The sequence below is a fragment of the Sorex araneus genome, chromosome 5 (assembly GCF_027595985.1).
Source record: "Sorex araneus isolate mSorAra2 chromosome 5, mSorAra2.pri, whole genome shotgun sequence".
Taxonomy (NCBI): Eukaryota; Metazoa; Chordata; class Mammalia; order Eulipotyphla; family Soricidae; genus Sorex; species Sorex araneus.
This window is the reverse complement of record NC_073306.1, coordinates 46,279,339-46,303,448: the sequence shown is the minus strand read 5'-3', so window position 1 is coordinate 46,303,448 and position 24,110 is coordinate 46,279,339. Positions and strand designations below refer to the sequence as shown.

Here is a 24,110-nt window from a genome sequence, read left to right as displayed (position 1 = left end):
TTTCCTTCTGTTTGTATTTTCTTATCAGAATTAGCACAAAGGATAGAAAAAAATAATATTTTAATTTTCATTTCAAAATAAATGTAAGAGGAGCCTGGGGGACTTTATGAGATGCTGGGGATCAAACCCAAGTCAGCCGCATGCAAGACAAGCACTTACCCACTCTGCTAGCTCCCTGGCTCCCCAGTTAAAGAATTTTAACTAGTATCATTGAGATATTTCTTTGTGCTTTCAGCATCCTCTTTAAGATCAAAAGAATAAGGATGGAAAACTGTTACTTTAAATGTTTCATATTTGTAGTGCATATTTTAGCTGCTACCAGTATTTAATGTTTGGGTTGCATATATACCATTTTATTAAAATAAGAGGGTGTATTAATACACAATGCTTCACTACATTGTTTTAATAGGCTGCTGCAGCTTAAGATATCCCAAGGGGAAAATGCTTTCTCTTTGGTTGTATTTGATGTAGAAATTTTCTTTATTCAACAAATATATATTGCATACCGAATCTGTGCTTAGTTTGGGCACAGTGCCAGAAATGAAAACACAAAGATGATTAAGTTTCACTTTTTATTCCTTCCCATACAGTCTAATAGGGGAGATGAGCAGAGGTGGTTCCGGTTCAATACAGTGAAAGCTATGACAAAGGAGAGCACAGGGTTCTGTCTAGGAGGAAGGTTTCTGGGTTGAAAATAAGCCAGGTAGCCTAGGCAAAAGGTTTCCAATCCAACCAATAATTGAAGTTGGGGTGCATTTGACAAAATAATTATTGCAGCAGAGTTGGGGGGGAGCCCTGGGTTTGGACTTGGTCACCACTCAATTTTATAAGAACTATGTGACCTGAAGTAAGTAATTTCTTTTTTGAGGTTCGATTTCCTATATGAAACAATGAAAGTATTATAGGGATGCAGCAATAATAATACAGAGCTATAAAAGTATTTTGAGGGCCAGGGACATTTTGAGCATCTGCTTTGCATGTTGGTTTGATTCCAGCGTTGAAGCGTGTGTGTCTTTTGAGGTGCAATATTTTGAAAACCATCAAGCCCTGTATGTCTATAGACCACAAATAAATTGTCCTTGTTGCTTTGAGAAATTATATTGAATGATAAATGATTGCTTGATCAGAGATCTGTCTTTGTTAGCTCTAAGATGGCTGAGAAAACATTTCAAAATTCATTTTAAAATAAAGATTTTGTCTTTAAATAAATGGTCTCATTAGAATAAGATCGTGTATGAAAATTGATTGCTGTTTTTCTCTCCCAGACTGACATCTACAGACACCATTCCTAAAAGCAAATTCCTCGCGCTGGGATCCAAATTCCGATACAGTGGCCGAACTCAGGCTCAGACCAGGCAAGCTAGCGCTCTGATTGACAGGCCTGCTCCACACTTTGAACGAACAGCCAGCAAACGGGCGTCCCGGAGCCTTGATGGAGGTGCGTGTTGAATATTAATGATTTCTTATGATCTTTGCTCTTTCAGGATAGAACAAAGGAAATGTCGTTGTCAAAATAAGAGCCAAATTAAAGAATCTCAGTTGTAAAATGAGGTGGATTTTTCTAGTTCCCTAATTCAGTAGAATAATCTTGTTTTTGTTTTTGTTTTTAGTGATACTTACATTACTATGCACTCAGGAATCACTTCTGGCAGTGCTCAAGAGATTATATGAAAGTGCTGCGGTTTTAACTGAGACAACTATCTGCAAGGCCTTACCTGCTGTGCAATCTTTCTGGCCCCTCACTGGAATAATCTTAAGAAAGTGAGAACCAGGCTGGAGAGGTAGTACAGTGGTAAAGCACTTGCCTTAGATGCAGCTGACTCAAGTTTGATCCTCTACACTCCGATATATTCCCCTTGAGTCCGAAAGGAATAATTCCTGAGCACCATCAGGTGTGACCCCCTCAAGGCAAGCAGAATTACATGTTATCTTTTTATCTGAATTACATCTAAATTGAGGAGGAGAATGATTTTTGGTTTTGGTTTTTAGGCCATCTCCAGCAATGCCCTGAAGAGGAAAAAATTTTGTGGTTCTATTTTAGTTTCTTCTTTTACTCTGTGTACTATCTTCTCAGTAACTGAGAAGTTCTCAACAACTGAGATGTTGGAAACTTTTCCCGTTCTTTTCCTAGAATCCTTCTCCATATTTATTTATTTTTATATATTTATTCAGTTTTGGGGCCATACCCAGAGATGTCCAGGGTTTACTCCTGACTCTGTGCTCAGGGATCATTCTGACAGGACTCAGGGTACCATGTACCATGCTGGGAATTGAACCAGGATCTGCAGTTGCATTAACCGTGTACTCTCTCTCCAAACCCCTCCACTCTTTAATAGACGCTTCCTTCACTATTAGGCTCCCCTCTTCCCTCTTTTATTTTTTAAGTTAATTTAATCCTCTCAGCAAGAGGGTATGTGTTAGAGATAGCCTGTTCAAGGATCACTCCTGGCACTGTCCTGGGTACCAAATGTAGTGCTGGGAATCAAACCCAGGTTGACTAGGTACAAGACCTTACCTGCTGTACTAGTTCTCCAGCCCTGCACATGATTGTTTTGTGCTTTTTATTTGGGGAAGGGGGGTGATTTTTGGGTCACACCCAGCGATGCTCAGGGGTTGCTCCTGGCTCTGCACTCAGGAATCATTCCTGGCAGTGCTCGAGGGACCATGTGGAAATGCCGGGGGTCAAACATAGGTCACTGCATGCAAGGCAGACAGACACCCAACCCACTCTATATTGCTCCGGCCCCCTGCACATGAGTCTTGCCAATTCTTGCCAGGAAAATACATATGTATTATCTTGGGAGATTTCAAATGGAACAGACACCAGAGCCCTGTTCTTAGGTAGCTCACCTGTCTGAGGAGTACCTGAGCACCAACTGAGTTTTCTATTGGCGTTTCAAGATCTTCCTATGAGAGCCATGGACTCTCGAATAAAGGACCTACTGATCCTATTGTACCTGCACCATACTAGCAGGAGTTATGTTAATAGAACAGGAACTCTGATGGCTTTGAGAACTTAATTGTTAGACAAAAGCAGTGTAATGTTGATGTTCCTGGGTCCAGAGAATCACCACTACCGATCCTTCTTAGTCCACACCTTCTGAAATGCAAAGTAATAGGATTTTCTTTTTTGGAAGGGGGTTTGGGCAACAACTAGTAGTGCCCAGGGCTTTCTCCTGGCTCTGTGCTCAGGGATCATTCCTGGTGCGGCTCGTCAGGACTGTATAGGGTACTAGGGATTGAACCCAAGTTGCAAGGCAACAGCCTAGCCACTGTACTATCTCTCTGGCCTCTCTGTGCTAAATTTTGTGCATATGAATAAATGTAAAAACCTGAATGGTAAAAGTAACTTTTATCACTTAAAAAAATCACTTAAAAATAATTTACTTTTAAAAAAAGTAATTTACTTAAGTGGATGTATTACATAAGGTATGAATTAGAGCTCTAGAAAGCAGTTTTAAGACTGGAGAGATAGTACAGTGGGTAGGGCACTTGTCCTGTACACTACCGACCCAAGTTCAGTCCCCAGTACCACACATGATACCCTGAGCACTGTCAAAAGTGATCCGTAAGCACAGAGACTAAAGGAAGGAAGCCCTGTGTATAGCTGGGTAGACAATAAGCAGAGAGAGAGAGAGAGAGAGATGTTCTAATAATCAGCCATAACGGGGAGATAGAGAGAGCGCGAGCTGTTCTAATAATCAACCATAACCCCCACTGTGACTCTCTGTTGTGATCCTTTAGTTTGCAGTCTTACTGAAATAGGAAAGAAATCTGCCTCTCCCAGGATCCCAGATGCTGTTTTTCACTTAAATTGCATATTGATGAGTGCATAATCAATTTTGCCCAACATATTCTTGAAATAATGTTAGTTCATAACGAAAGAAATATAAAGACTTAGATTTGGCATTCCTAATGCCAAGTCAAGCATTCTTATTCATTGACTATACCTTCCTAAAATGTCTTAGAGAGTTAATGTTATCCACAGTTTACAAATGAGGAAACTTTCTTCCTACCTCTGTTTCTAAGTGCCTGTTTCCACACTTATACCTACTTTTCCACAGGCAGTACAGATTGCCAGGGCTAGGAATGCTGGAGACATAAATAATTTGGCTCTGCAGTATTAGTTTTGGATTAAAACCAAATACGAGTGGCAAAATAGCACATGGTGAAAGCATGGACTACGTTTCTATGATGCCAGGGAAAGTGGAATTAATTCTTAGAGAGGAGGTGTGAATACACATGTATAATGCTACTTTAACACAACTGTGAGCAAAATATTTTGTCACATTCCCTTGTGTTGTTAGATTTGGTCTGCCATCTGCCATTCTTGCATTGACTGGCTTACCGTGCCCAGGAGGAGCAGGAACTTGTTAGAAGCCCCATAATTCTCCCTGCAAGATTAGTAGGAGCTTGTGTTTCCACCGTTTTCCCTAGGCGTCCTCTAAGGAATCATTTCTTTCACTTGAGATCATTACAGGATAACAAACATTTCTTTTTTTCATGTGTGTATGAAGTAATTGTAAATTTCTAATTTTTTGTGTCTGATTGATGGAATTCTTTCATTTTACCTATTGCTTATGACTTACGAATCTTTTTTTTTAAAAAAAGCTTGATTTAAAAAGTTGTTTACAAAGATGTTCATAATGTATTTGTTTCAGTCATTCTACCACCAGTATGACCTTCCCTCCACCAGTATCCCCAGTTTTCCTCCCACCCACAACCTGTCCCCTTTCAGGAACAAAATAATTTATTTCATATTGCTTGTTACAACTAAATGGCTAATGCAATTATCAAAAGATAGTTCAGTAAAAGAAAATTTATGAAAACTGTTCTATCTCACAGTGGGGCCATTAATGTTGTTGAGAGTTTCCTGAGCTGTTTGTTGTTAGTGGAGCCATTTGTGGCCATGCATTCCAAGAGCTCCGGGATCTGTAGAACTGGGATGAGTCTTGGTCTGTCCCTCCTCCCACGGGCACCCCAGAGTTATCGGCCTGGTGTACCCATGAGTTGTATCAGGTTGGCTTGGCATCTCTTCTGAGATTAGTCGGGGAACTGTGACGTGGTCTGTTGTTTACATGGTGGCTATGGGGTGTGGGTGTGGCTGCAGGGGGATGGGGGGAAGCTGCCTGCCCCCATTCTGAGAAGACCCTAGAGTTTTAAATCCCCAAACCAGTGTGCTTGGGAGTTGAATCTGCCTGGTGTGTGCAGAGATGAATCATGAAACAGAGAAGTTGGGCCATTTGAATGTGGGGCGTTGCTAGGGCTGCCAGGGCTTCAGCAGGGCAGCGGCTTGGCCCACACCCCTCCCGAGGGTGCCCCAGACTTTTCAGTCTGAAGACCAGTGTAGCTGTGTTCTATCAGCTTGGCTTGGCAGCTCTTCTGAGATTAGTTATGAACCTGTGAAGCTGGGCCATTGTTTTCATGGCATCTGCTGTGGGGAGTGGCCTACTGCTTATGAAACAGAAGTTATTAGGGTAAATGAAGTTTTGTACGTTCAGTTTAAGAAGGCAGGAAAGGGCCAGAGAACCAGTGGAAGGGTTAAGGTGCTTGCCTTGCAATGCAGTGGTCCCCAGTTTGATCCCAGGCACTGCATGGGGTCCCCTAAGTACCAAACTAGGAATAGCCAATGCACACTGCTAGGTGTGGCCCCAAACATCCTTTTCCACCAAGAAAGCTCAGGAATGGGGCCAGAGAGAGAGTGAGAGAGCACAGAGGGCTTGAGGCACAAGTCCTGCCTTCAGCTGACCTACTTCCATCCAAGTTCACATGCCCTGAGCATCTCTGGGTGCAGCCCTCAAGGCCCCTTCGCACTGCCAGCATGGCCCAAGTAATCCACAGCACTCATCCTCAAGCCCTCCTGTAGAGTGGCTGGCCTGGAGGCCAAGAATTGCTTCCTGCTGAGTACCACTTGGGAGGCCACCACGTACTCTTACAAAAGAAAGTAGGCAAGTATGTAATGAAACCTGTAAAAATTCACGTCCAGGGCCGGAGCGATAGCACAGCGGGTAGGACGTTTGCTTTGCACGCGGCCGACCTGGGTTCGATCCCCGGCATCCCATATGGTCCCCCAAGCACTGCCAGGAGCAATTCCTGAGTGCAAAGCCAGGAGTAACCCCTGAGCATCGCTGGGTGTGACCCAAAAAAGCAAAAAAAAAAAAAAAAAAATCACGTCCAAAACAATGAGTATTTATTTTTAATTTTTTTAATTTTTGGAACACTCCAAAGTGCTCCATGCTTAGGAGTCACTCCTGGCAGTGCTCAGGGGACCCTATAGAGTGCTGAGGATTGAACCTGGGTTGACCGCGTGCAAGATAAGCACCCTACCCTCAGCTGTTACTCTGGCCACAATAACGAAAATGTTAAATTCTCAATACGTGAAAGGGTGATGATCTAGTATCGCAGCCCTGCAGGCTGAGGGATCAACCTGGGATTGATGAAACCTGGCATCAACCCCAGTACTGCATGGTTCCCCAAGGGTCCTACTGGGTGGCCAGCTTGACCACTGAGCCACATTCCGGCCCCAGTATCTTTATTTTTCAAGAAAGGATGGGTTGCACCAGAGAAGGAAGCCACAGCTGGCATAAATAACTGGCACTTTGTCATACTTCATTCCTGTCTATAAAAGCCTGTCTTGCATGGCTGTCAGCAAGACAATATAATATGGTTTCCCCAGATCCAAATTAGTGGTGCCCGAGGACCATGACAAAGCACCATTCTCACATGCAAGGCATGCGCTCCGCCTGCTGGGCTAATTCTCTGGCCCCACCTCAATTTTAAGAAATGATTTATTAAAGAGAAAAGTGTTGGGACTGGAGCAATTGCTCAGCAGGCAGGGTGTTTGCCTTGCACGCGGCAGACCCAGGTTTTATTCCCAGTATCTCATATGGTCCCCTGAGCACTTCCAAGAGTAATTCCTGAGTGCAGGGCCAGGAATAACTATTTGGTCAGTCCCTGGATCCAAAAAGCAAGATAAATAAATAAATAAGTAAATAAATGGATAAAGAGAAAAGTGTTTAGTTCAAATTCTTTTTTTAAAAAAAAAATTATTTTTTAATTAGTGAATCACCGTGAGGGTACAGTTACAGATTTATACATTTTCGTGCTCGTGTTTCCCTCGTACAAATGTTCGAGGACCCATCCCTTCACCAGTGCCCATTCTCCACCACCAGTAAACCCAGTATCCCTCCCACCCCCCAATCCCATCTCCCCCCACCCCCACCCTGCCTCTGTGGCAGGGTATTCCCTTTTGTTCTCTCTCTCCAATTGGGTGTTGTGGTTTGCAATAGGGGTGTTGAGTGGCTATTGTGTTCAGTCTCTAATCTACTTTCAGCATGCACCACCCTTCTGTGCGTGCGTAGCCTCCAACCACATTTTACTTAGTGTTCCATTCTCTATCTGAGCTGCCTTTTCCCCAGAATGTGAGGCCAGCTTCCAAGCCATGGAGTCAACCTTCTGGTACTTATTTCTACTATTCTTGGGTGTTAGTCTCCTACTTTGTTATTTTATATTCCACAGATGAGTGCAATCTTTCTATGTCTGTCTCTCTCTTTCTGACTCATTTCACTTAGCATGATACTTTCCATGTTGATCCACTTATATGCAAAGTTCATGACTTCATGTTTTCTGACAGCTGTATAGTTTTCCATTGTATAGATGTACCAAAGTTTCTTTAACCAGTCATCTGTTCTAGGGCACTCGGGTTTTTTCCAGATTCTGGCTATTGTAAATAGTGCTGCGATGAACATATAAGTGCAGATGTCATTTCGACTATACCTTTTTGCTTCTCCAGGATATTTTCCCAGCAGTGGTATTGCTGGGTCAAATGGGAGCTCAATTTCTAATTTTTGAGAAGCATCCATATTGTTTTCCAAAGGGGCTGAACCAGTCGGCATTCCTACCAGCAGTGTAGAAGGGTCCCTTTCTCCCCACATCCTCTCCAACAGCAGTTGCTTTTGTTCTTTTGGATGTGTGCCAGTCTCTGTGGTGTGAGGTGGTATCTCATGGTTGTTTTGATCTACATGTCCCTGATGATTAGTGAGGTAGAGCACTTTTTCATGAGCCTTTTGGCCATTCATATCTCTTCCTTGGGAAAGTTTCTGTTCATTTCTTCGCCCCATTTTCTGATGGGGTTGAATGTTTTCTTGTAGAGTTCAACCAGTGCCTTATATACCCTTTATATCAACCCCTTGTCTGATGGGTATTGGGTGAATATCCTTTCCCATTTTGATTGTCTTTGTATTCTGGTCACTGTATCTTTTGCGGTACAGAAGCTTCTTAGTTTAATGTAGTCCCATTTGCTTATCTCTGTTTCCACTTGGTTGGTCAGTTGCATGTTATCTTTGAAGATACCTTTATCTTCAATATCTGGAGGGTTTTGCCGACCTTGTCAAGGTACCTTATGATTTGTGGTCTGATGTTGAGGTCTTTAATCCATTTTGATCTGACTTTTGTGCATGGTGTCAGGTCGAGGTCTAAGCCCATTCTTTTGCATGTGGTTGTCCAGTTAGGCCAGCACCGTTTGTTAAAAGAGGCTTTCCTTGCTTCACTTCACATTTAGATGATTATACATTTGGGATTGTGTGTAGGGATATTCTACCCTGTTCCATTGGTGTGCGGCTCTGACACTCTCCCAATGGCTCCCGGGCAGGGGGGGCTCCCCTGGAACCCCCCAACCTGCTGCGCTGTGTGGACATGCCTCTCCAGTTCAAATTCTTTAACCTTAAGCAAGCATCAAAACATATATATCTTCCACCAGGACCACTTATAAGGTTGTTTTGTAACTACTCCCAGAAGACTTTAAAGAAGCAGTCAGACTTAATCCTTTTTTGCTTTTGTTTCTGGGCCACACCCTGGAGTGCTTAGTGCTTATTCCTGGCTCTGTGCTTAAGAATCCCTGCTGAGGGGGCTCAGGAGTGGTGGGGCTCACCTTACCATTTGGGGTGCCCAGATCAAACCCAGGTCGGCCACATGCAAGGCAGGCACCCTACCCTCTGTTAGCAGACGTAATTAACTTTTTTTTCCTCTAGAGACTACATTGCAGGTCTCTAAAACTGATTATTAGGTACAGCCTTGCTGTGTGTGTGTGTGTGTGTGTGTGTGTGTGTGTGTGTGTGTGTGTGTGTGTGTGTAGTCTAACAAAAAGCCATTGTGATAGAAACAGTTTGAAATTTCAAATCAAACTACAGGTATTCTTTTAAATACCAGAGGTAAAACCAAATCCTAATTTTTCATCTGGCTACAAACTTGAATAATAGCACTACGGTAGCATTCCTGCTGTTCTCAGGACTGGCCCGCCTTCGCTCTCTACATAGTTGCTCTTCACACGTTCTGTACCCTTAATGGCCACATCAGTGTCATCTGCTTCTTCCTCTTCATTCTCCTTTGTCTGATTGGAGTCTGCATATTTTCTTGAATGTTTGAGACAGCTTCACCTTGGACTCTTAAGTTGATTCAAAGTTCTTTACTTGAACTTGCTGGGCTCACTGCAATAAATTCTAAAAAAAAAAAAACAAGTGAGAATCTGAAGCTTGTAGACCCAGTCTGCAGATGACAAAGAGGCTATGTATAGATTTCCAGAGCATTACCGGTAGCCCCTGAAACCTTTATTTATTATTTTAAAATTATTATTATTATTTTTTAATCACTGTGGGATACAGTTACAAAACTTTCCTGTTTGAGTTTCAGTCATATAATGATCGATTACCCAATCCTCCACCAGTGCACATCTTCCACCAAGGTCCCCAGTATCCCCCCCATCTCACCCCTCCCCCTGCCTCTGTGACAGACAGTCCCCCCCATACTCTCTTTTGTATTGCTTGTTATGAATAGCATAAGATGTCTTGCAGCCGCATGCTCCCGGAATTCTAAAATTTTAGATAATTAGGGCCTGGAGAAATCTTTGCAGTAAGCTGCTCAGTTTGGAGACTCTTGTCTCTGGATCATGGCCATTAAGGAGCTTAAGTAGCAGCCGGAGGCAGTTTGTGAGCGTGACCTCCAGGATCCCATGGGGATGGGGTGGGGGGCTGTGGTGAGAAGGGCCGGCCCATCCCTTATCCCTTGAGGCCTGGAGTTTGCCGTTACTGAACCTGCATACCTGCGCTTCTCATTGGGTTCTGAAAGTTGGCAGCCACCGGGGTTTGTAGGAGGCAAGTGGAGGGATGACACCTGCCCCCGTCTGAGGTACCCCAGTGAAGTCGGCCTGGCTTAAAGTCCGGAGGCATCTCTGCAGTGAGCTGCTCGGTTCCGCCCCTGGAACCTTTAAAAGGCCCCATTTGAACATCGCCTTCCATGGCACCTTTGTACTCTGGCTCTGTCTTGCCTCGCTGACTGGTTCATTGATAGCAGCTGCTGCCACCAGCAGAGCCTGCTCTGTGGTTGCCAGTGTGGAATCCCGTTCCTCGAGTTCATGGACTGATTCATCATATAGGTCAGATTCTGGTCCAGATATGGGGGCGTGGCAGTTCCTGTTTTATAATACGGACAGCTTCTGAAGCTTCACTGGGTGTTTTATGTAGGGAATGTGGCATTGCGGCAGTGGCAGAAAACGAGTCAGTCTTGGCTGACTTTTTAAACAGTTTTCAGTGTTCTTATTTTGGTGTCCCTCCCAGTCTTCCCGTTGTAGAACATATTGGTCAACACATTTTTGTTGCCTGTGAAGGGCACTTTGAACTTTCTTCTTCCCCTCTGTTACCGAGAAAAACACCAATAATTTCTTTTTTAGCTCTTTGTACAGTAGCACACCGGACACCAAATATGTGTCCTAGATTCATGATCATGTCACCTGGTGCCTTTGACGCTGTCCCGGGGCTCTTGGCCTTCATACACGCTTCCCGTTTCCCTCTCACGCAGCTGCAGCTGGTGATTCCACAGACCGAAGTCCTCGGCCCACCTCCGCACCAGCCATCGCTCAGAGTCAGATCACCGATGGCGCACCTGCCAGAAAACCAGCCGTGTCTAAAGTGCAGAAGGAGATCGTGCAGGTGGAAGTCAAAACAGAAGACGTGCCCCCTGAGCAGGCAGAGCCTGAGCCCACAGAAGTATGGAAGGTATGGCACAGCGTCCCCAATGTCCCCGTCCAGACACCCCGACCCCGCTGACCCACTCTCTCATTCCAAGGTGTTGGCCCCTTGGCCCAGCAAGGGTTTCTTTTTGTTGTTATTGTTTTCACTGGTTTGTTTAATGGGGGGAGGGGAGGATGCTGCGCCCAGTTGTGCTCAGGGGTTGCTCCTGGCTCTGTACTCAGAAATCACTCTGGCGAACTTGGGGAACCCTATGTAGTTCGGGAGTGAACCCGGCTGAGCCATGTGGAAGGCAAACGCCCTACCCTGTACTATGGCTCTGCCCCTGGCAATTGATTCTTTTTTTGGGTCACACCCGGTGATGCACAGCGGTTACTCCTGGCTCTGCACTCAGGAATTACTCCTGGCGGTGCTCAGGGGACCATATGGGATGACTGGGATTCGAACCTGGGTTGGCCACATGCAAGGCAAACGCCCTACTCGCTGAGCTATCTCTCCAGCCCCTGGCAATTGATTCTTACAGAATCAATTGATTTAAAGCAATTGATTCTTATAGAATCCTAGCAAAGTTTTTTCTTCCTTGCTCTCTCTGAAGGAAGATATTGCCCATGCAGATCCATAGAATTATGTTATAAAGATTTTAAGTTATCCCAGAATTTTTTGTTTGTTTGTGGAACATACCTGGCTGTGCACAGACAGACCATATATGGTTCTGGAGATCAAACTGGGGTTGGCTGCATGCAAGGCAAATACCTTAACCTCTTTGCTGTCTCTCTAGCTCCTGTACCAGAATTTTCAAGTGATTCACAACTTAATCACACGTTACTCACAATTTATATCTTTTAAAAATGAACTTATAAAACAAAACGCACGGTGATCATCTTTTAAAAAGTTTAACTCATGAGGCTGGAGCGATAGCACAGCGGGTAGGGCGTTTGCCTTGCACGCGGCCGACCCTGGTTCGAATCCCAGCATCCCATATGGTCCCCTGAGCACCGCCAGGGGTAATTCCTGAGTGAAGAGCCAGGAGTAACCCCTGTGCATTGCCGGGTGTGACCCAAAAACAAAACAAAACAAAAGTTTAACTCTTCCAGATTTTTTTATTCTACCGTTTTTTAAGTTTTTTTTTCTTTAAAGAAATATTTTATTGAACCACCATGAAAACAAGAAAAAAAATACAAAGCTTTCAGGTTTAAGTCACAGTCAAATACTGATTAAACCACCATCCCTTCACCAGTGCACTCGTTCCACCACCAAGAACCCCAATACACCCCCCTCCCACCCCACCCCCCATCTAAGTAGCTAATGATATTCCCATTATTCTCTATATATATTGAGTACATTCCATATTTCCATATAGAACTCACTATTATTGATTGGAAATTTTCCCCAACAATCAGGCCTGCTGAATAGGCATCATCTAATAATTTCTCTTCATTGCTAAGAGTGAAGACTTTGAGTCTTCAAAGTGGCGGCTATCGTGGCCGCGCGGTTTTGGGTTTCTAATATTTTAGCTCAGTTCACAGTCAAAATGGATGGCTGCAAGCATCCGCTCTGGTGCCAAAATGGGTTAGGAGACCTCAGGATCACAGTCAATAGGCGCAGAGGGTTTGCTTCTCGTGGCGCGGCTCCCAGTTCATCTCTGGGTGGAAGGCGCGCCGGGAACGCCCCCCCTCCCAGGACCACCTACAGGCTACGTCACCAAAGAAAGTCCTACCTCCTGGTGGAGGGGTCTTAGAGGGTGGCTCTCACCGCGTGGCTGCTGCCGCTGCCGCCATTTTCGCTCAGAAAAATGGGGTGGAGAGGGAAAAAAATCCCTCCCCGGGCTGCACGAGGTTGTAGCTCAGTTCACAGTCAAAATGCATGGCTCAAGCATCCGCTCTGGTGCCAAAATGGGTTAGGAGACCTCGTGGCGCGGCTCCCGGTTCCCGTTTTTTAAGTTTTTGAGTCACACCCAGCGATGCTCAAGGGTTACTCCTGGCTTTGCACTCAGGAATCACTCCTGGTGGGGCCCAGGGAAACCACATGAGCTGCTCTCAATCAAATACCTGTGAGCTACATGTAGGCAAGAGCTTTACCCGCTGTACTTCCTCTCCAGCCTTGGCATTCTGTTTTTTAATATATGCCATACTTTCAAGTCACTTTCAAGTATCATGAATAGGATCCCTTTGCTTTGGGAACTTTTGGAGGCTGGGGGGTGGGGTGAACAGAACCCAATTAAGTGCCAGAAAGAGAGTTTTTTGTCATTGAGCTTTGTATTTGATTTACTTGTGCTGAGATTGGACCAAAAGTCACCTCTAAAAACTGTCTATTAATAAGAGTAGTGAAGAATTAAGGGTGACTGAATCGACTTTCTTTGTAGCAGTTAGAAAATAGCTGTGGGAAAAAAAAAAAAAAAGAAAATAGCTGTGGGGCCAGAGACACAGTACAGTGGGTAGGGCTCTTGCCTTGCTTACAGCTGATCTGAGTTCAAACTCAGCACCCCATATGATCCCCTGAGGACAACCGGGGGTGATCCTAAGTGCAGAGCCAGGAATGATCCATGAGCATTGCTGGGTGTAGCCCCCAAAACAAAACAAAACAGGGATAAAAAGAAAAAGGAAATAATTGTGAAGGGCCAGGGAGAAGGCTCAAAGGACTGGATTCATCTTGGTGTGAGAGAGTTCCAGTTTTGACCCTGCATGGTTCCTCAAGCATTATGCCTAATGGAAATTCCAAGTACTGGGTGTGTCTCCCCCCACAAAAAAAAAAAAAAGAGAAAGCAAGCATGGAATTTACCTGAAATTATAAAAGGAACATTAACAACAAAGTGGCCTTGTAACTAAATCATTATCTAACACAAACGTGGTGCCAAATAGAGAGAACTTTCCATTATCCTGAGCCAGTGATAAGACCTATTTGCCGGTGTAGGAATAGTATCAGTCCTGTGTTCCCCATGGCCTTATTTTGTGTTCTCCAAGGGCAAACACAGAATTACTGGTTCCACTTGCTTTCTGTTCTTACACCGAAATAGCAACTCTTTGAGTTCTTGCTATTAAATTGCTTAAATACCCAAAGCCAAAATAAATCATTATTTACTCAAACAAGGAAATGAAGCTTTACAGAATAAAAACCACCATTTGCTAAGCATTCACACATCACTACAAAGATATTATTTCCATTTTATCTATATTAAAAAAAAAACACCTGATGAAATGACAAGTGTAATTGAAATCCTGAGCTGCCCCCATAGGGCAGTTGCCAGAAATGCTCCTGACTTGGCTGAATCACCAAGTGTAGTGTTATATTCATTCTGGTGGATATACTTTGGTTGCACTGTTTTCAACATGCCAAGTGTGATTAAAGAGAGTATGTCAGGGTTGGAAGAGAGTGTTTGCCTTGCATACTGCCAACCCGGTGAGATCCCTGGCATTCCATATGATTGATCCCCCCAAACATTGCCAGAAGTGATTCCTGAGCACAGTTGGGTGTGACCCCCAAACCAAACCAAACCAAAAAAGCAATATGTCAAAACCATAGATTTGTGAATTTCTGTAAATAATTGAATGGTGTTAAGTGATTGATTTGACCATTAACAAAACAAAAAAAAATGAGTTTATAGATGGGGATTGAGGCTCAAATGGTCAGTTCGATCCCTGATAGTGTTTGGTACCCATGGAGTAGCCTGGTGGGCCCCGAGCACCCTGGGAATGGGGACCCAAAACACCTCCAGGTATGGCCTCTCCAAAACAACAATAATGGAAGTTTCTCACTTTTAAATATCCAGTGTTTTAGGCATCATTCTCACTGTTGCACTTCCCTTAGATGTCTGTCTTTTTTTTTTTATGTACTTTCTACAAAATGGAGTATAAAATTGCTATACAAAAAGTATTTCAAAATTAGACAGAGACCTTAACCACTCTTCCTAATATTAAGGAAGAATCTTGCCTTTTCAGGAACACATTGCTCCAACTCTCTAGAAGGGAGAAGACTGTCTGTTAAATATTGCAATGAGCCCGTGTGCTTATTTATAAATCAAGTTTGGAAGTAATTGCATGTGTTAGTAACAATTTGGGTTGAATTTATTTCAATATTTTGTAGTCTGATAAACTCAAGGGTGCAACTGCCTCCTTAAATATCAACTAACAAAATTGTATTTATCTGCTTGGTGTCATGTGATTTATTATATATGTGCTTTAACTGTAAAGATTTTCTTTTTGTTTCTAACCCTTGTGCATGTCATATATTGATATCTTTGTAAATTTGTTTTTAAATGTTACTTATAGTACTTCTAGATCATAAAAAAAGCAAAACAATTATGGCTTATTTAAGCCTACATTACCTTTAACATATACTTTTTAAATAAGTGTTAGATAAGTGTAAAATGATCTTCATTGCTAGAAAGAATATCTCAATTTTCTTTTTTTTTTTAAATCATCTTGCTCTCCATCCGTATTAGCTATTCAGCCTGGTGAGCTAACCGCATGCCTTCAAGAGGGCCTGTGCTCTGTGTCTCGTAGTGATGGTGATTTACCAGCTTGTTTCACAGCCAGGGTAAAGATTCAGCTGGCTTGGGAACAGCGTTAGTCATAGAAACTTACTAACCGAAAATGTGTTTTTTGCCACTTTATTTCTTAAATGTAGGCGGGAAAATCCCACATGGAGGTCCCAGTACCTACCTCAAATGGTGACCACGCACAGGTTTGTGCCGACAGGCCACTTCTTTCTTTCCCCTTCCCTCCTCAATTTTTTTTCTTGTCCCTATCTTCCCTCTCCTTAAAATTATAAAATTGTAAGTTTCAGTGAAACTTCAATAAGCCAATGTTTTATTATTTTTCTTTCTTTTTTTCTTTCTTTTTTGAATAATGGCAAAACAGAAGCTTGCAGAAAAATCTGAAGATCTGATAAGAATGAGGAAGGTTAGACATTTTTCACTCTCACAAAACTACATTTCCATCAACCATACGGACTTTTATAGTGCATTAAAAAGACAGTGGTCCACTCTTTTCATTGATTTCTTAATAATCAGAAGTACTTTTAAGTAATCTATATGTGTGTATATACACACATACATATTATACCAAAGAAATTATAATTCTATATTATATATTGAAGTGTCCCATTGATATTAACTTTCCGGCAGGAAAACATTTTAAACACAATGAAATAATTAGTGAAGGCCAAACCTGATAAGAAATATTTTATAATGGCACTATATATTCTTGAAATTATTCACTATATTTATTCTTAAATGATTTCTTTTTAAATAAAACATCCATTTTGCAAACTGTTGCAGCAGCAACTTCAAGCATTGTTTGTAACTGGGTTTGGCTTCTCTGCCCCAGTCTTCCAGGGTATGTAGTGAGATGAATCAGAATGTTGATGGGTCTTACATAAAGTGCCTTTAGAGGGCGCTGGAGAGATAGTACAGTGGATAAGGTGCTTGCCTTGCATTTGGCCAACCCAGGTTCAATTCCCATTTCCTTATCTGGTCCCACAGTGACGCAGGAGTCACTGTGCCTTGAGCATAGTGGGTGTGACCCAAACCCTCCTCCCCAAAATGCCCGTAGATCTTTCTTAGGAAAATTGTTGGAGAGCTATCTATTTAGTATTACTAAATATGAAATATGTCCCAAAAAGCCAGTTAATATTTGAGAGCATTTTCTACTCAACAGAACATGGAATTTCAAAGCTTCTTAAAATCACATGTATTAAGATAATTCTCAAACAGCTCAATTTCAAAACTGAACATGAAAGTCTGTTCTGTAAGAAGCCAGAGAGGCTGGGAGCACTGTCTGTTTAAGTCGCATCCAGCATTGTCCCCGTTCATTTCCTCATGGTGACTTGTTTTCCGTGTGTCTTCCCATTCTGTGACCATTTCATGTTTAGCTTGTGCTGCGCTGTGGACATTTCATTTAAATCTTTTGTTTGTTTGTTTGTTTGCCAAATTGCCGTTTTTTTTCTTTTTCCTGCAAGAACAACATTTTAATTTTTTTATGCTTTTCTGTTTTCCCCTCTTTGATTTTCACAGAAAAAGAGAGAGAGACTAGATGGTGAAAACATTTATATCAGACATAGCAATTTAATGTTGGAGGTTTGTATGAACTTGAAGCTTACTTCAGTTGGTTGCCTGTCACCTTCCTCATTCTTCACTGAACCCACCCCTCTCCTCCTCTGCTGCATTTGATTTTGCATGCCATTGCATGGGTGCATTTTAGGTTTAAAACGCTTTTGCATGTTGGTAAACATGAGGATATGCAACCACCTCTTCCCTCTGACTCTTCAGTTTCCATCTCTGGTATTCACTAAGAAAATATATGATTGGAACTACCCCAGTTGCCCACCATGCCATTGTTTCACCCTCTTTTAGAAAGGTCTGCCTTGCTGTTAAAGATTTCTTAAATTCCCCAAGTGTACAGGTCCTTGGGGACCTGTGTGTGCAAATTTGTATCTTCTGAAATGAGGTGGTGTGGAAAAGTAGGGAAAATTATCACAGTTCAGAAGTTAACTTAAAATTTGAGTCTCCCAGGGCCACAAATGTAGAGCGATAGTAACATGTGTGTCTTACATGAGTGAGACCCTGGTCTTGATTCCCAGCACCACACACGTACCAGATACTGATGTGGAAGAGTGGGAGATACCAGGCAGTTGCAGAAAATCAGTCTGTGTGTAAAAGGGAAGTGTAGAGAAATAACGGACCAGAAGGTAAGAAGGGAACGTGACAGTTAATGAGTAATTAGTGTGAAGTAAGGTACTTTAATTATAAGAATGGGCCTGTGAGCCTGGGATTTTTAACAGGTTGACGCTGGTGCATACCACTGGTGGCTCACGCTTGAATGTGGTCTGTTTAATTAACACAAATTGCAGCCACCTATGTCATTGTGTTAAAGATTAAGGCTTAGAGACATTAAGTAATTTTCTTATGAGCACAGAGCTAGTAAAATGATAAAGCTGGAATGTGAGGGGCCAGAAGTAGAGTAATGACCTTGCAAGAGTGTGACCTGGATTTGATCCCATCACACACACACACACACACACACACACACACAGAGCTAGAATTTGAGAGAGGGTGTAACTAACTCAACTAAACTATCTACTTTACCCCATTACAAAAGTAGCAACATACTATCTGCTATAGGAATTGTTAGGTCATTTTCCTATTATATCCAACTGGATAGAAATGTATACGACTGGGATCTCTGGCATGACTCAGTGATAGAGCAACCTGCCTTGAATTGGATCCCTGGCACTGTCCCCCATGCCGAGTGAGTGACGCCCTGACATCCCCGCAGTGAAGTGTGCCACCTTGGAGACACCTGTGGGTGTGTGCAAGTGTATGCCAGCCCCTAGCTAGCACCACGGCCAGGCATATGTGGCCTCTAGTCTACACCACTACAAAGGGAGAGGAAGGGGAGAATTCTCATTAGGAGGAATTCTATTGGAAAAAGTAAGGAAACAGGAATTAACCTGTGTGAAAAAACTGAAGCCATGTTACTTTAAACATCAGAAAAACTCAATAACAGAAGCTGGTGACTAGATTATTTTATAGTTCTACTTAAGACAGAGCCAATTGCCTTTCTTGAGGCTGACCCAGTTCAAATTCCAGCACCACATATAGTCCCCAGAGCACCACAAGGAATACTCTCTGAGCATTGCCAGGTGTGGCTCAAACCCCACCTTTCCCTGCCAAAAAAAAAAAAAAAGAGCCAGAAGAAATAAATTAAGATATTAAGATTCTACATTAAGTATACAGGAATTATAAACACATTAGAAGATGATCAGCATAATACCTGCCTGCAGGAAACTTAAATGTGAAGAAGAAGGGAGAAAGAAAACAGTAATAAACAGTAATGAAATGAGTGCAGGTTATAAAAATCATGACAAAAATAGACAATATGCTGTGCTAATGAAAAGGATCATCACTAAAGTGATGGATTAGGAAATTAGGATTAACTCTGAAGAGAGTACATTTTAGCTAAATCCTGGGAGATGAACATATGTGAAAGGTGTGGATATGGTTAAACTTGAAGTCTGAAGAAACTTTGTAAGGTAGATCTCTGGTTTAATACTATGTGAGAGAGAGAGAGAGAGAGAGAGAGAGAGAGAGAGAGAGAGAGAGAGAGAGCCAGCCTACTCCATATAAGGTACTTTGGTAAAGTAAGAAAAATCAAAATTAGTGTTTGTTAACCGTTAGCTGTGTCTAGAGCAGACCAGATACTGAGTGCTGTACATACATTCACCTCACGAGATAGGAGATTTTCCAAGGTGGAACCCAGAGATTTTTCAAGGCTGGTACCTAGATCTCTTTGCTTTAGCTAAAATTTGACCTGAATGGTACCACTTATTGGGGATTAGTGGTGCCAGAGCAATACTGCAGCGAGTAGGGTGCTTGCCTTGCCCACAGCAGACCTGGGTTAGATCCCCAGCACCTCATATGATCCCCCAGGCATTGCCAGGGGTGGTTCCTGAGTCCCTGAGTGTAGACCCCAGGAGTAAGTTTGTGATCTGAGCACCACTGGGTGCAATCCCCTCACCAAAAAAAAAAAAAAAACACCACTTCTGAGATAAGGAAGAATAGCAGATGACCATTGGTCTGTACTCTGCAATATAACATCCCCCAGTTCCAGATATGCCGTTCATGCTTACTCTGAACATGTAGTGCCAATCATATATTTCTCATCTGTTCCTTGAGGTGTGTTACAGCTTCTGAGACTCACAAAGTCCCTGTGTGTGGTGTGATGTTCCCCGGCATTTCATTGACAACTGTGACAGGAAATTTCTAAATCAGTGTGTGTGTTTGAAAAATTAAAGCTACTAACTCCCTTTTAAGGATGTTTTGTATTTAATGAAATCTTTGGTTTGATCACTGATAAAACTGCACTAGGTTACGAAAAAGTCTCTGACCAGAAAAGCCAAAGTAATATGGGGCTAACCAGTTCTTATAGCTATTATAGGTCTCTTATAGGTCTCCCCTTCCCTTAGGAAGGTCTGTCAAATTACCTCTCACTCTAGCAGGGTTTGGTTTGGGACATGTTTTGTTTTTTTTTCCCCTCTTTTTTTTTTTCTCTCTCTCTTCTTTTTTTTTTTTTTTTTTTTTAAGTATCCCTCTTCCCCCTACTCCTACCCCACCCCCACTAATGCTTTGTTCTGGCACAAATAAGGTCGAGTTCATTTTTAGATCTACCGCCTCCTCCTCCATCTCCCAGAGAGAACCTGTAGCAAATGTCTATGACAAATTCTATTTGGAACAGGTCCCTTTGAGACTTAATTTTACTCTGTGCCCCCACAGGTTTCTAATAGAGCCAGCTAAGAAGGATGGAGAAAGTTCTTTCAGAAGCTCCTGATTATATTGAAACGTTTATTTTCTCAGGTTCCAAGTCAATTAGAAAGTAGGCCAGAAGGGTCACAACAAATCACCACGCTTTCATATTAAGAGGCTAACCCTGAAAGCTGGGATTTTACCATAGCCTCTCTTGCTCCTTTTTGTTTTGCTCTATTCACACTTCTAAGTCTCCCATCTTAGTGAAGTTGATCTTGGCCCAAACAGATTTCATTTCCGGTCCGGAGCTGGGTCACAGGGCCATGCTTGCCTGGTGGGTCTCAGTTCCTCCGCCTAGCCCAAGTCTTTGCCTGAACTTGCTCGCGCTTTCCTCTGCCTAGTAAACATGCTTTTCTTGCTTTCCACCAGAACAAAAGTGCAAACTGTTGTTTCCCCCGGTGAAGCCCATTTTCATGAGCTGTACTTGCCTTTCATCCCAGCAAGCAAGAGGTGCTCTTACGAGGGGAGCTGCAGGGTTGCCCTTTCTGGGATTTCCTCTTTCACTGATATCAGCGCAAATATATATTGTTTGGTCTTGCAAAAATTAAAAAGAATAGGCAGTGAATCTGATATTCTGAATGACTCCAGAATAAAAATTGTATTGCATACATCATCACTTTTCCAATATTATCTGGCCCTTTGACATTGCTTTTGAAAGAAAAAAAAATTTAAAGAAATTTCTTTAAAAGAAAAATATTTTTGGTGAATATATATATCCTAGGAAAAAAAGTTTTAAAACAAAATTTGATGGAGTTTCATTTTATTACCTCCCTCTGCCCAAAGAAACTGTTTTCCTTGGAACCAAAGAAAATTTAAAAAGACTAATCCCAAAATTGACATTGCATATTAGGAGATATACTTAGATTATGCTTTTCTTGGATACAGAGCTGCCTTGATATATAATAAACAGAGAATTTTAGCAATCATCAAGTACTGGTCTCCCACACGTTTTGATCTCAGGCATAGATCTTTCAAATTCTGTTTTTGCAGAGAAGTATGTTAAACAAAGAGCATTTGGGTTTTATCTTCAAGTCGTATTTTCCAGATCATTTTTGGGTCAACTTCCCCTTTTGAAAGTCATTATTTTCCCCCTGTTATAAGCAAGAATATTATTTCTAGTTTTATTGAGCTTATATTTTATCATTTCTCCCTGGAACTTGCTTCTTGTTGTCCAGTATTCAACTTTGCTGGAACCAGTTGAGTTATTTTAAATTATCCTGGAGATAATACTCCTTGATATCTAGTATTTGATATGCTCTTGTTAAACCAGTCCACTGAATCAGTGAAAGTTACTAGGCAAAGGTTTCCATTTTGAATTGTACTCAGGGCTGAAACGAAACTGTCAGAGCTGACAAATATAAGACTTCCAGTTCATGTGAATGTTATAATAAAGGGAAAATGCTATTATATAACCCTAAGTGATTTTTTCAGAGATAGTAACAGTTTGCTCTAGAGACTTGAGCTAGAAATTTCATATAAAGGAAGGGTTATTCTGATTTATAAAAACCCATGCGACCAGAGTGATAGTATAGCAAGTAGGGCGCTTGCTTTGCACACGGCTGACCTGGGTTTAATTTCCCCAGTCCTATCAAGAGTGATCTCTGAGTACAGAACCAGGAATAAGTCCATGACCCCCCGATCCCACAGAAAAAAAAAAAAAATCAACGGGGCCAGAGGTAACTAAGTAAACTTGAGCACAGACTTTGTATGCCGGAGCCCTGGGTTAGAACCCCACCCACAAATGCTCCTCCTAGCATCTCTGGGAGTGATCCCTGGGCACTGAATCCAGAGTACCACGGGGTATGACCCAACTCCTTCTCACCCCTATCAAAAACAGCAACAAAACAAAAGCCTGCTAGGAGTAAGGTTGCCAAACTATCTCCAGGTAGAAATAAAGGGACACTTCTGGTTACAGTTCCCTAGTTGAATCTTCTACTGTGTCTTGATAGTTTTTCCTGTATCTGGTTGCCCTCTCCATCCTGCCTGGGTTGAGCCTAAGCCAGTTCATCGTAGGCCGGGGCTAACTGAGTTGTAAGATTATCATCTTGAAATGAGGAGTCAGAGATCTAGCACCGGGTCACAGTGGAAAGCAAAGTTTCAAAATTAAGAACTGAGTCCTTCATGGGTTGCACAGTTGCTAAGAGTAGGGAAGCTATGGTGCTTCACTGCTTCCAAGAAAAGCATTCTGTATTATCGTAGAAAGTAAAAAGCAAGCAAACGAACCCTGTTGTATATTTATAATTCAAATGCAATGTGTGGATCATCTGTCTATCCTGGAGGTGGTGTGTTTTCTGCCTGCCCACACCTGTGACGGACTGTCCTTGATATATTGGTTCTTCTGGATATTTATTGCTTTGTACCTTTGTCCTTTCAACTGTAGGACTTAGACAAAAGTCAAGAAGAGATCAAAAAACATCATGCCAGCATCAGTGAGCTGAAAAAGAACTTCATGGAATCTGTACCAGAACCAAGGCCTAGTGAGTGGGACAAACGCTTGTCCACTCACTCCCCCTTCCGGACCCTTAACATCAATGGGCAAATTCCCACAGGAGAAGGAGTGAGTACTTTGTGTGAGATTGTGAGAAGGAATGAAATCAGTATTTTTGCTTATTATAATGTGTTATATTTGAAATTAAGTTTTGAGCTAAAACTTAGCTTTGGTTTCTTACCCACTTACTGAAGCTTTAAGGCATTCATAAACACTTGTGTTTTAAGTTGTATGACTAGTTGGTCAAATAATAGGACCATTTGGACCATTTAGACAATTGTTGATTAGACTCTGAGAATTATCTCTGCAGACTGTATGCCTCTGGCTAGCGTGTGTTTACAAATTGACCAAAGCCAGTGGAACTTTATGTTCAAACTGTACCGTCAAGAACTGGAGAGTTTACTAAATTTAGTAAGATCAAAATTGGGAAAGGATAAACATTATTTTTAACTTTATTTGAACATTTGCACAACTTAGAAATGTCTGGTATGGTTGACCACAATTATATAATAAACCAGGGAGGCCCCTAAGTAAAAAAATACAGAATAGCAAGTATTAATGACAGTGTTTCAATTTTAGAAAAACTACGTATGATTTTAAAAAATCTTAATAACTAACATCAAACTTGACTATACTGTCTTAAAAAATAGTTTCAGTTAGAGAACACCAGAAATATCTTTCAGAGGCTGTTCTTTTTGTATTATTATTGTCATTACCTGTTTCAGAAATTTTACATCTGAAAAAATAATTCTTTATAGTGAGACTATCTTAAAAGTTACTTTGTGCACATACTTAAAAAGTGTTTACTGAATCTGTAGCCCATACAAGTTAAATCCTTCCATAAATAGTCACCATGATGCAGTGAGGAATTAAAATTATTTAAAAAGTTTTTAAATAATTTTTTTCTCACTTTTGCCTACTATCCCAAAGTATAGCAATCCTAATTAAGAAAGATAAGGTGATAACAGAATCAGAAAAAAGAAACTTGTTTTGTATTCAGAATTTAGTAGTGATGGTAAACAACCTTAACTTACCCTTTGGTTTCTGGAACTGGAGAAGTTCATAAAAGTTGGTTCACAAAGGATATGTTTTATTGATATATTTTTAATGTGACTAAAATTGGCTAACAGCTCTCCAAATAGAGCTGAACCAATTTTACCAAGTAAGACTGGAGAAATCTCGAATGACAGTAGCTAAATGGAGTTTTCCAGGGACGGTAGATGCAGTTGTGTGATTGTTCCATTTCCTGGCCTCTTGGCTTCGACTCCCTCCCTTATGTAAATGGCCATTTGCTCTATATTCT

At 41.9% G+C, this 24,110-nt stretch overlaps 1 protein-coding gene across 14 annotated transcripts in view; it reads left to right on the top strand.

Moving 5' to 3' along the window:
- The window catches only part of EPB41 (erythrocyte membrane protein band 4.1), a 171,503-nt gene that overhangs the window by 115,284 nt on the left and 32,109 nt on the right, over nt 1-24,110 (top strand). For 7 of the 14 annotated variants that reach the window (XM_055140803.1, XM_055140802.1, XM_055140801.1 and 4 more), the window contains exons 11-16: nt 1,266-1,438; nt 10,852-11,048; nt 15,645-15,701; nt 15,878-15,919; nt 17,032-17,094; nt 22,700-22,876. In XM_055140803.1, the coding sequence (XP_054996778.1) occupies nt 1,266-1,438; nt 10,852-11,048; nt 15,645-15,701; nt 15,878-15,919; nt 17,032-17,094; nt 22,700-22,876 (709 nt within the window). The remainder of the gene's footprint in view (nt 1-1,265; nt 1,439-10,851; nt 11,049-15,644; nt 15,702-15,877; nt 15,920-17,031; nt 17,095-22,699; nt 22,877-24,110) is intronic. The other 7 variants (XM_055140792.1, XM_055140794.1, XM_055140795.1 and 4 more) reach the window with 4 other exon arrangements.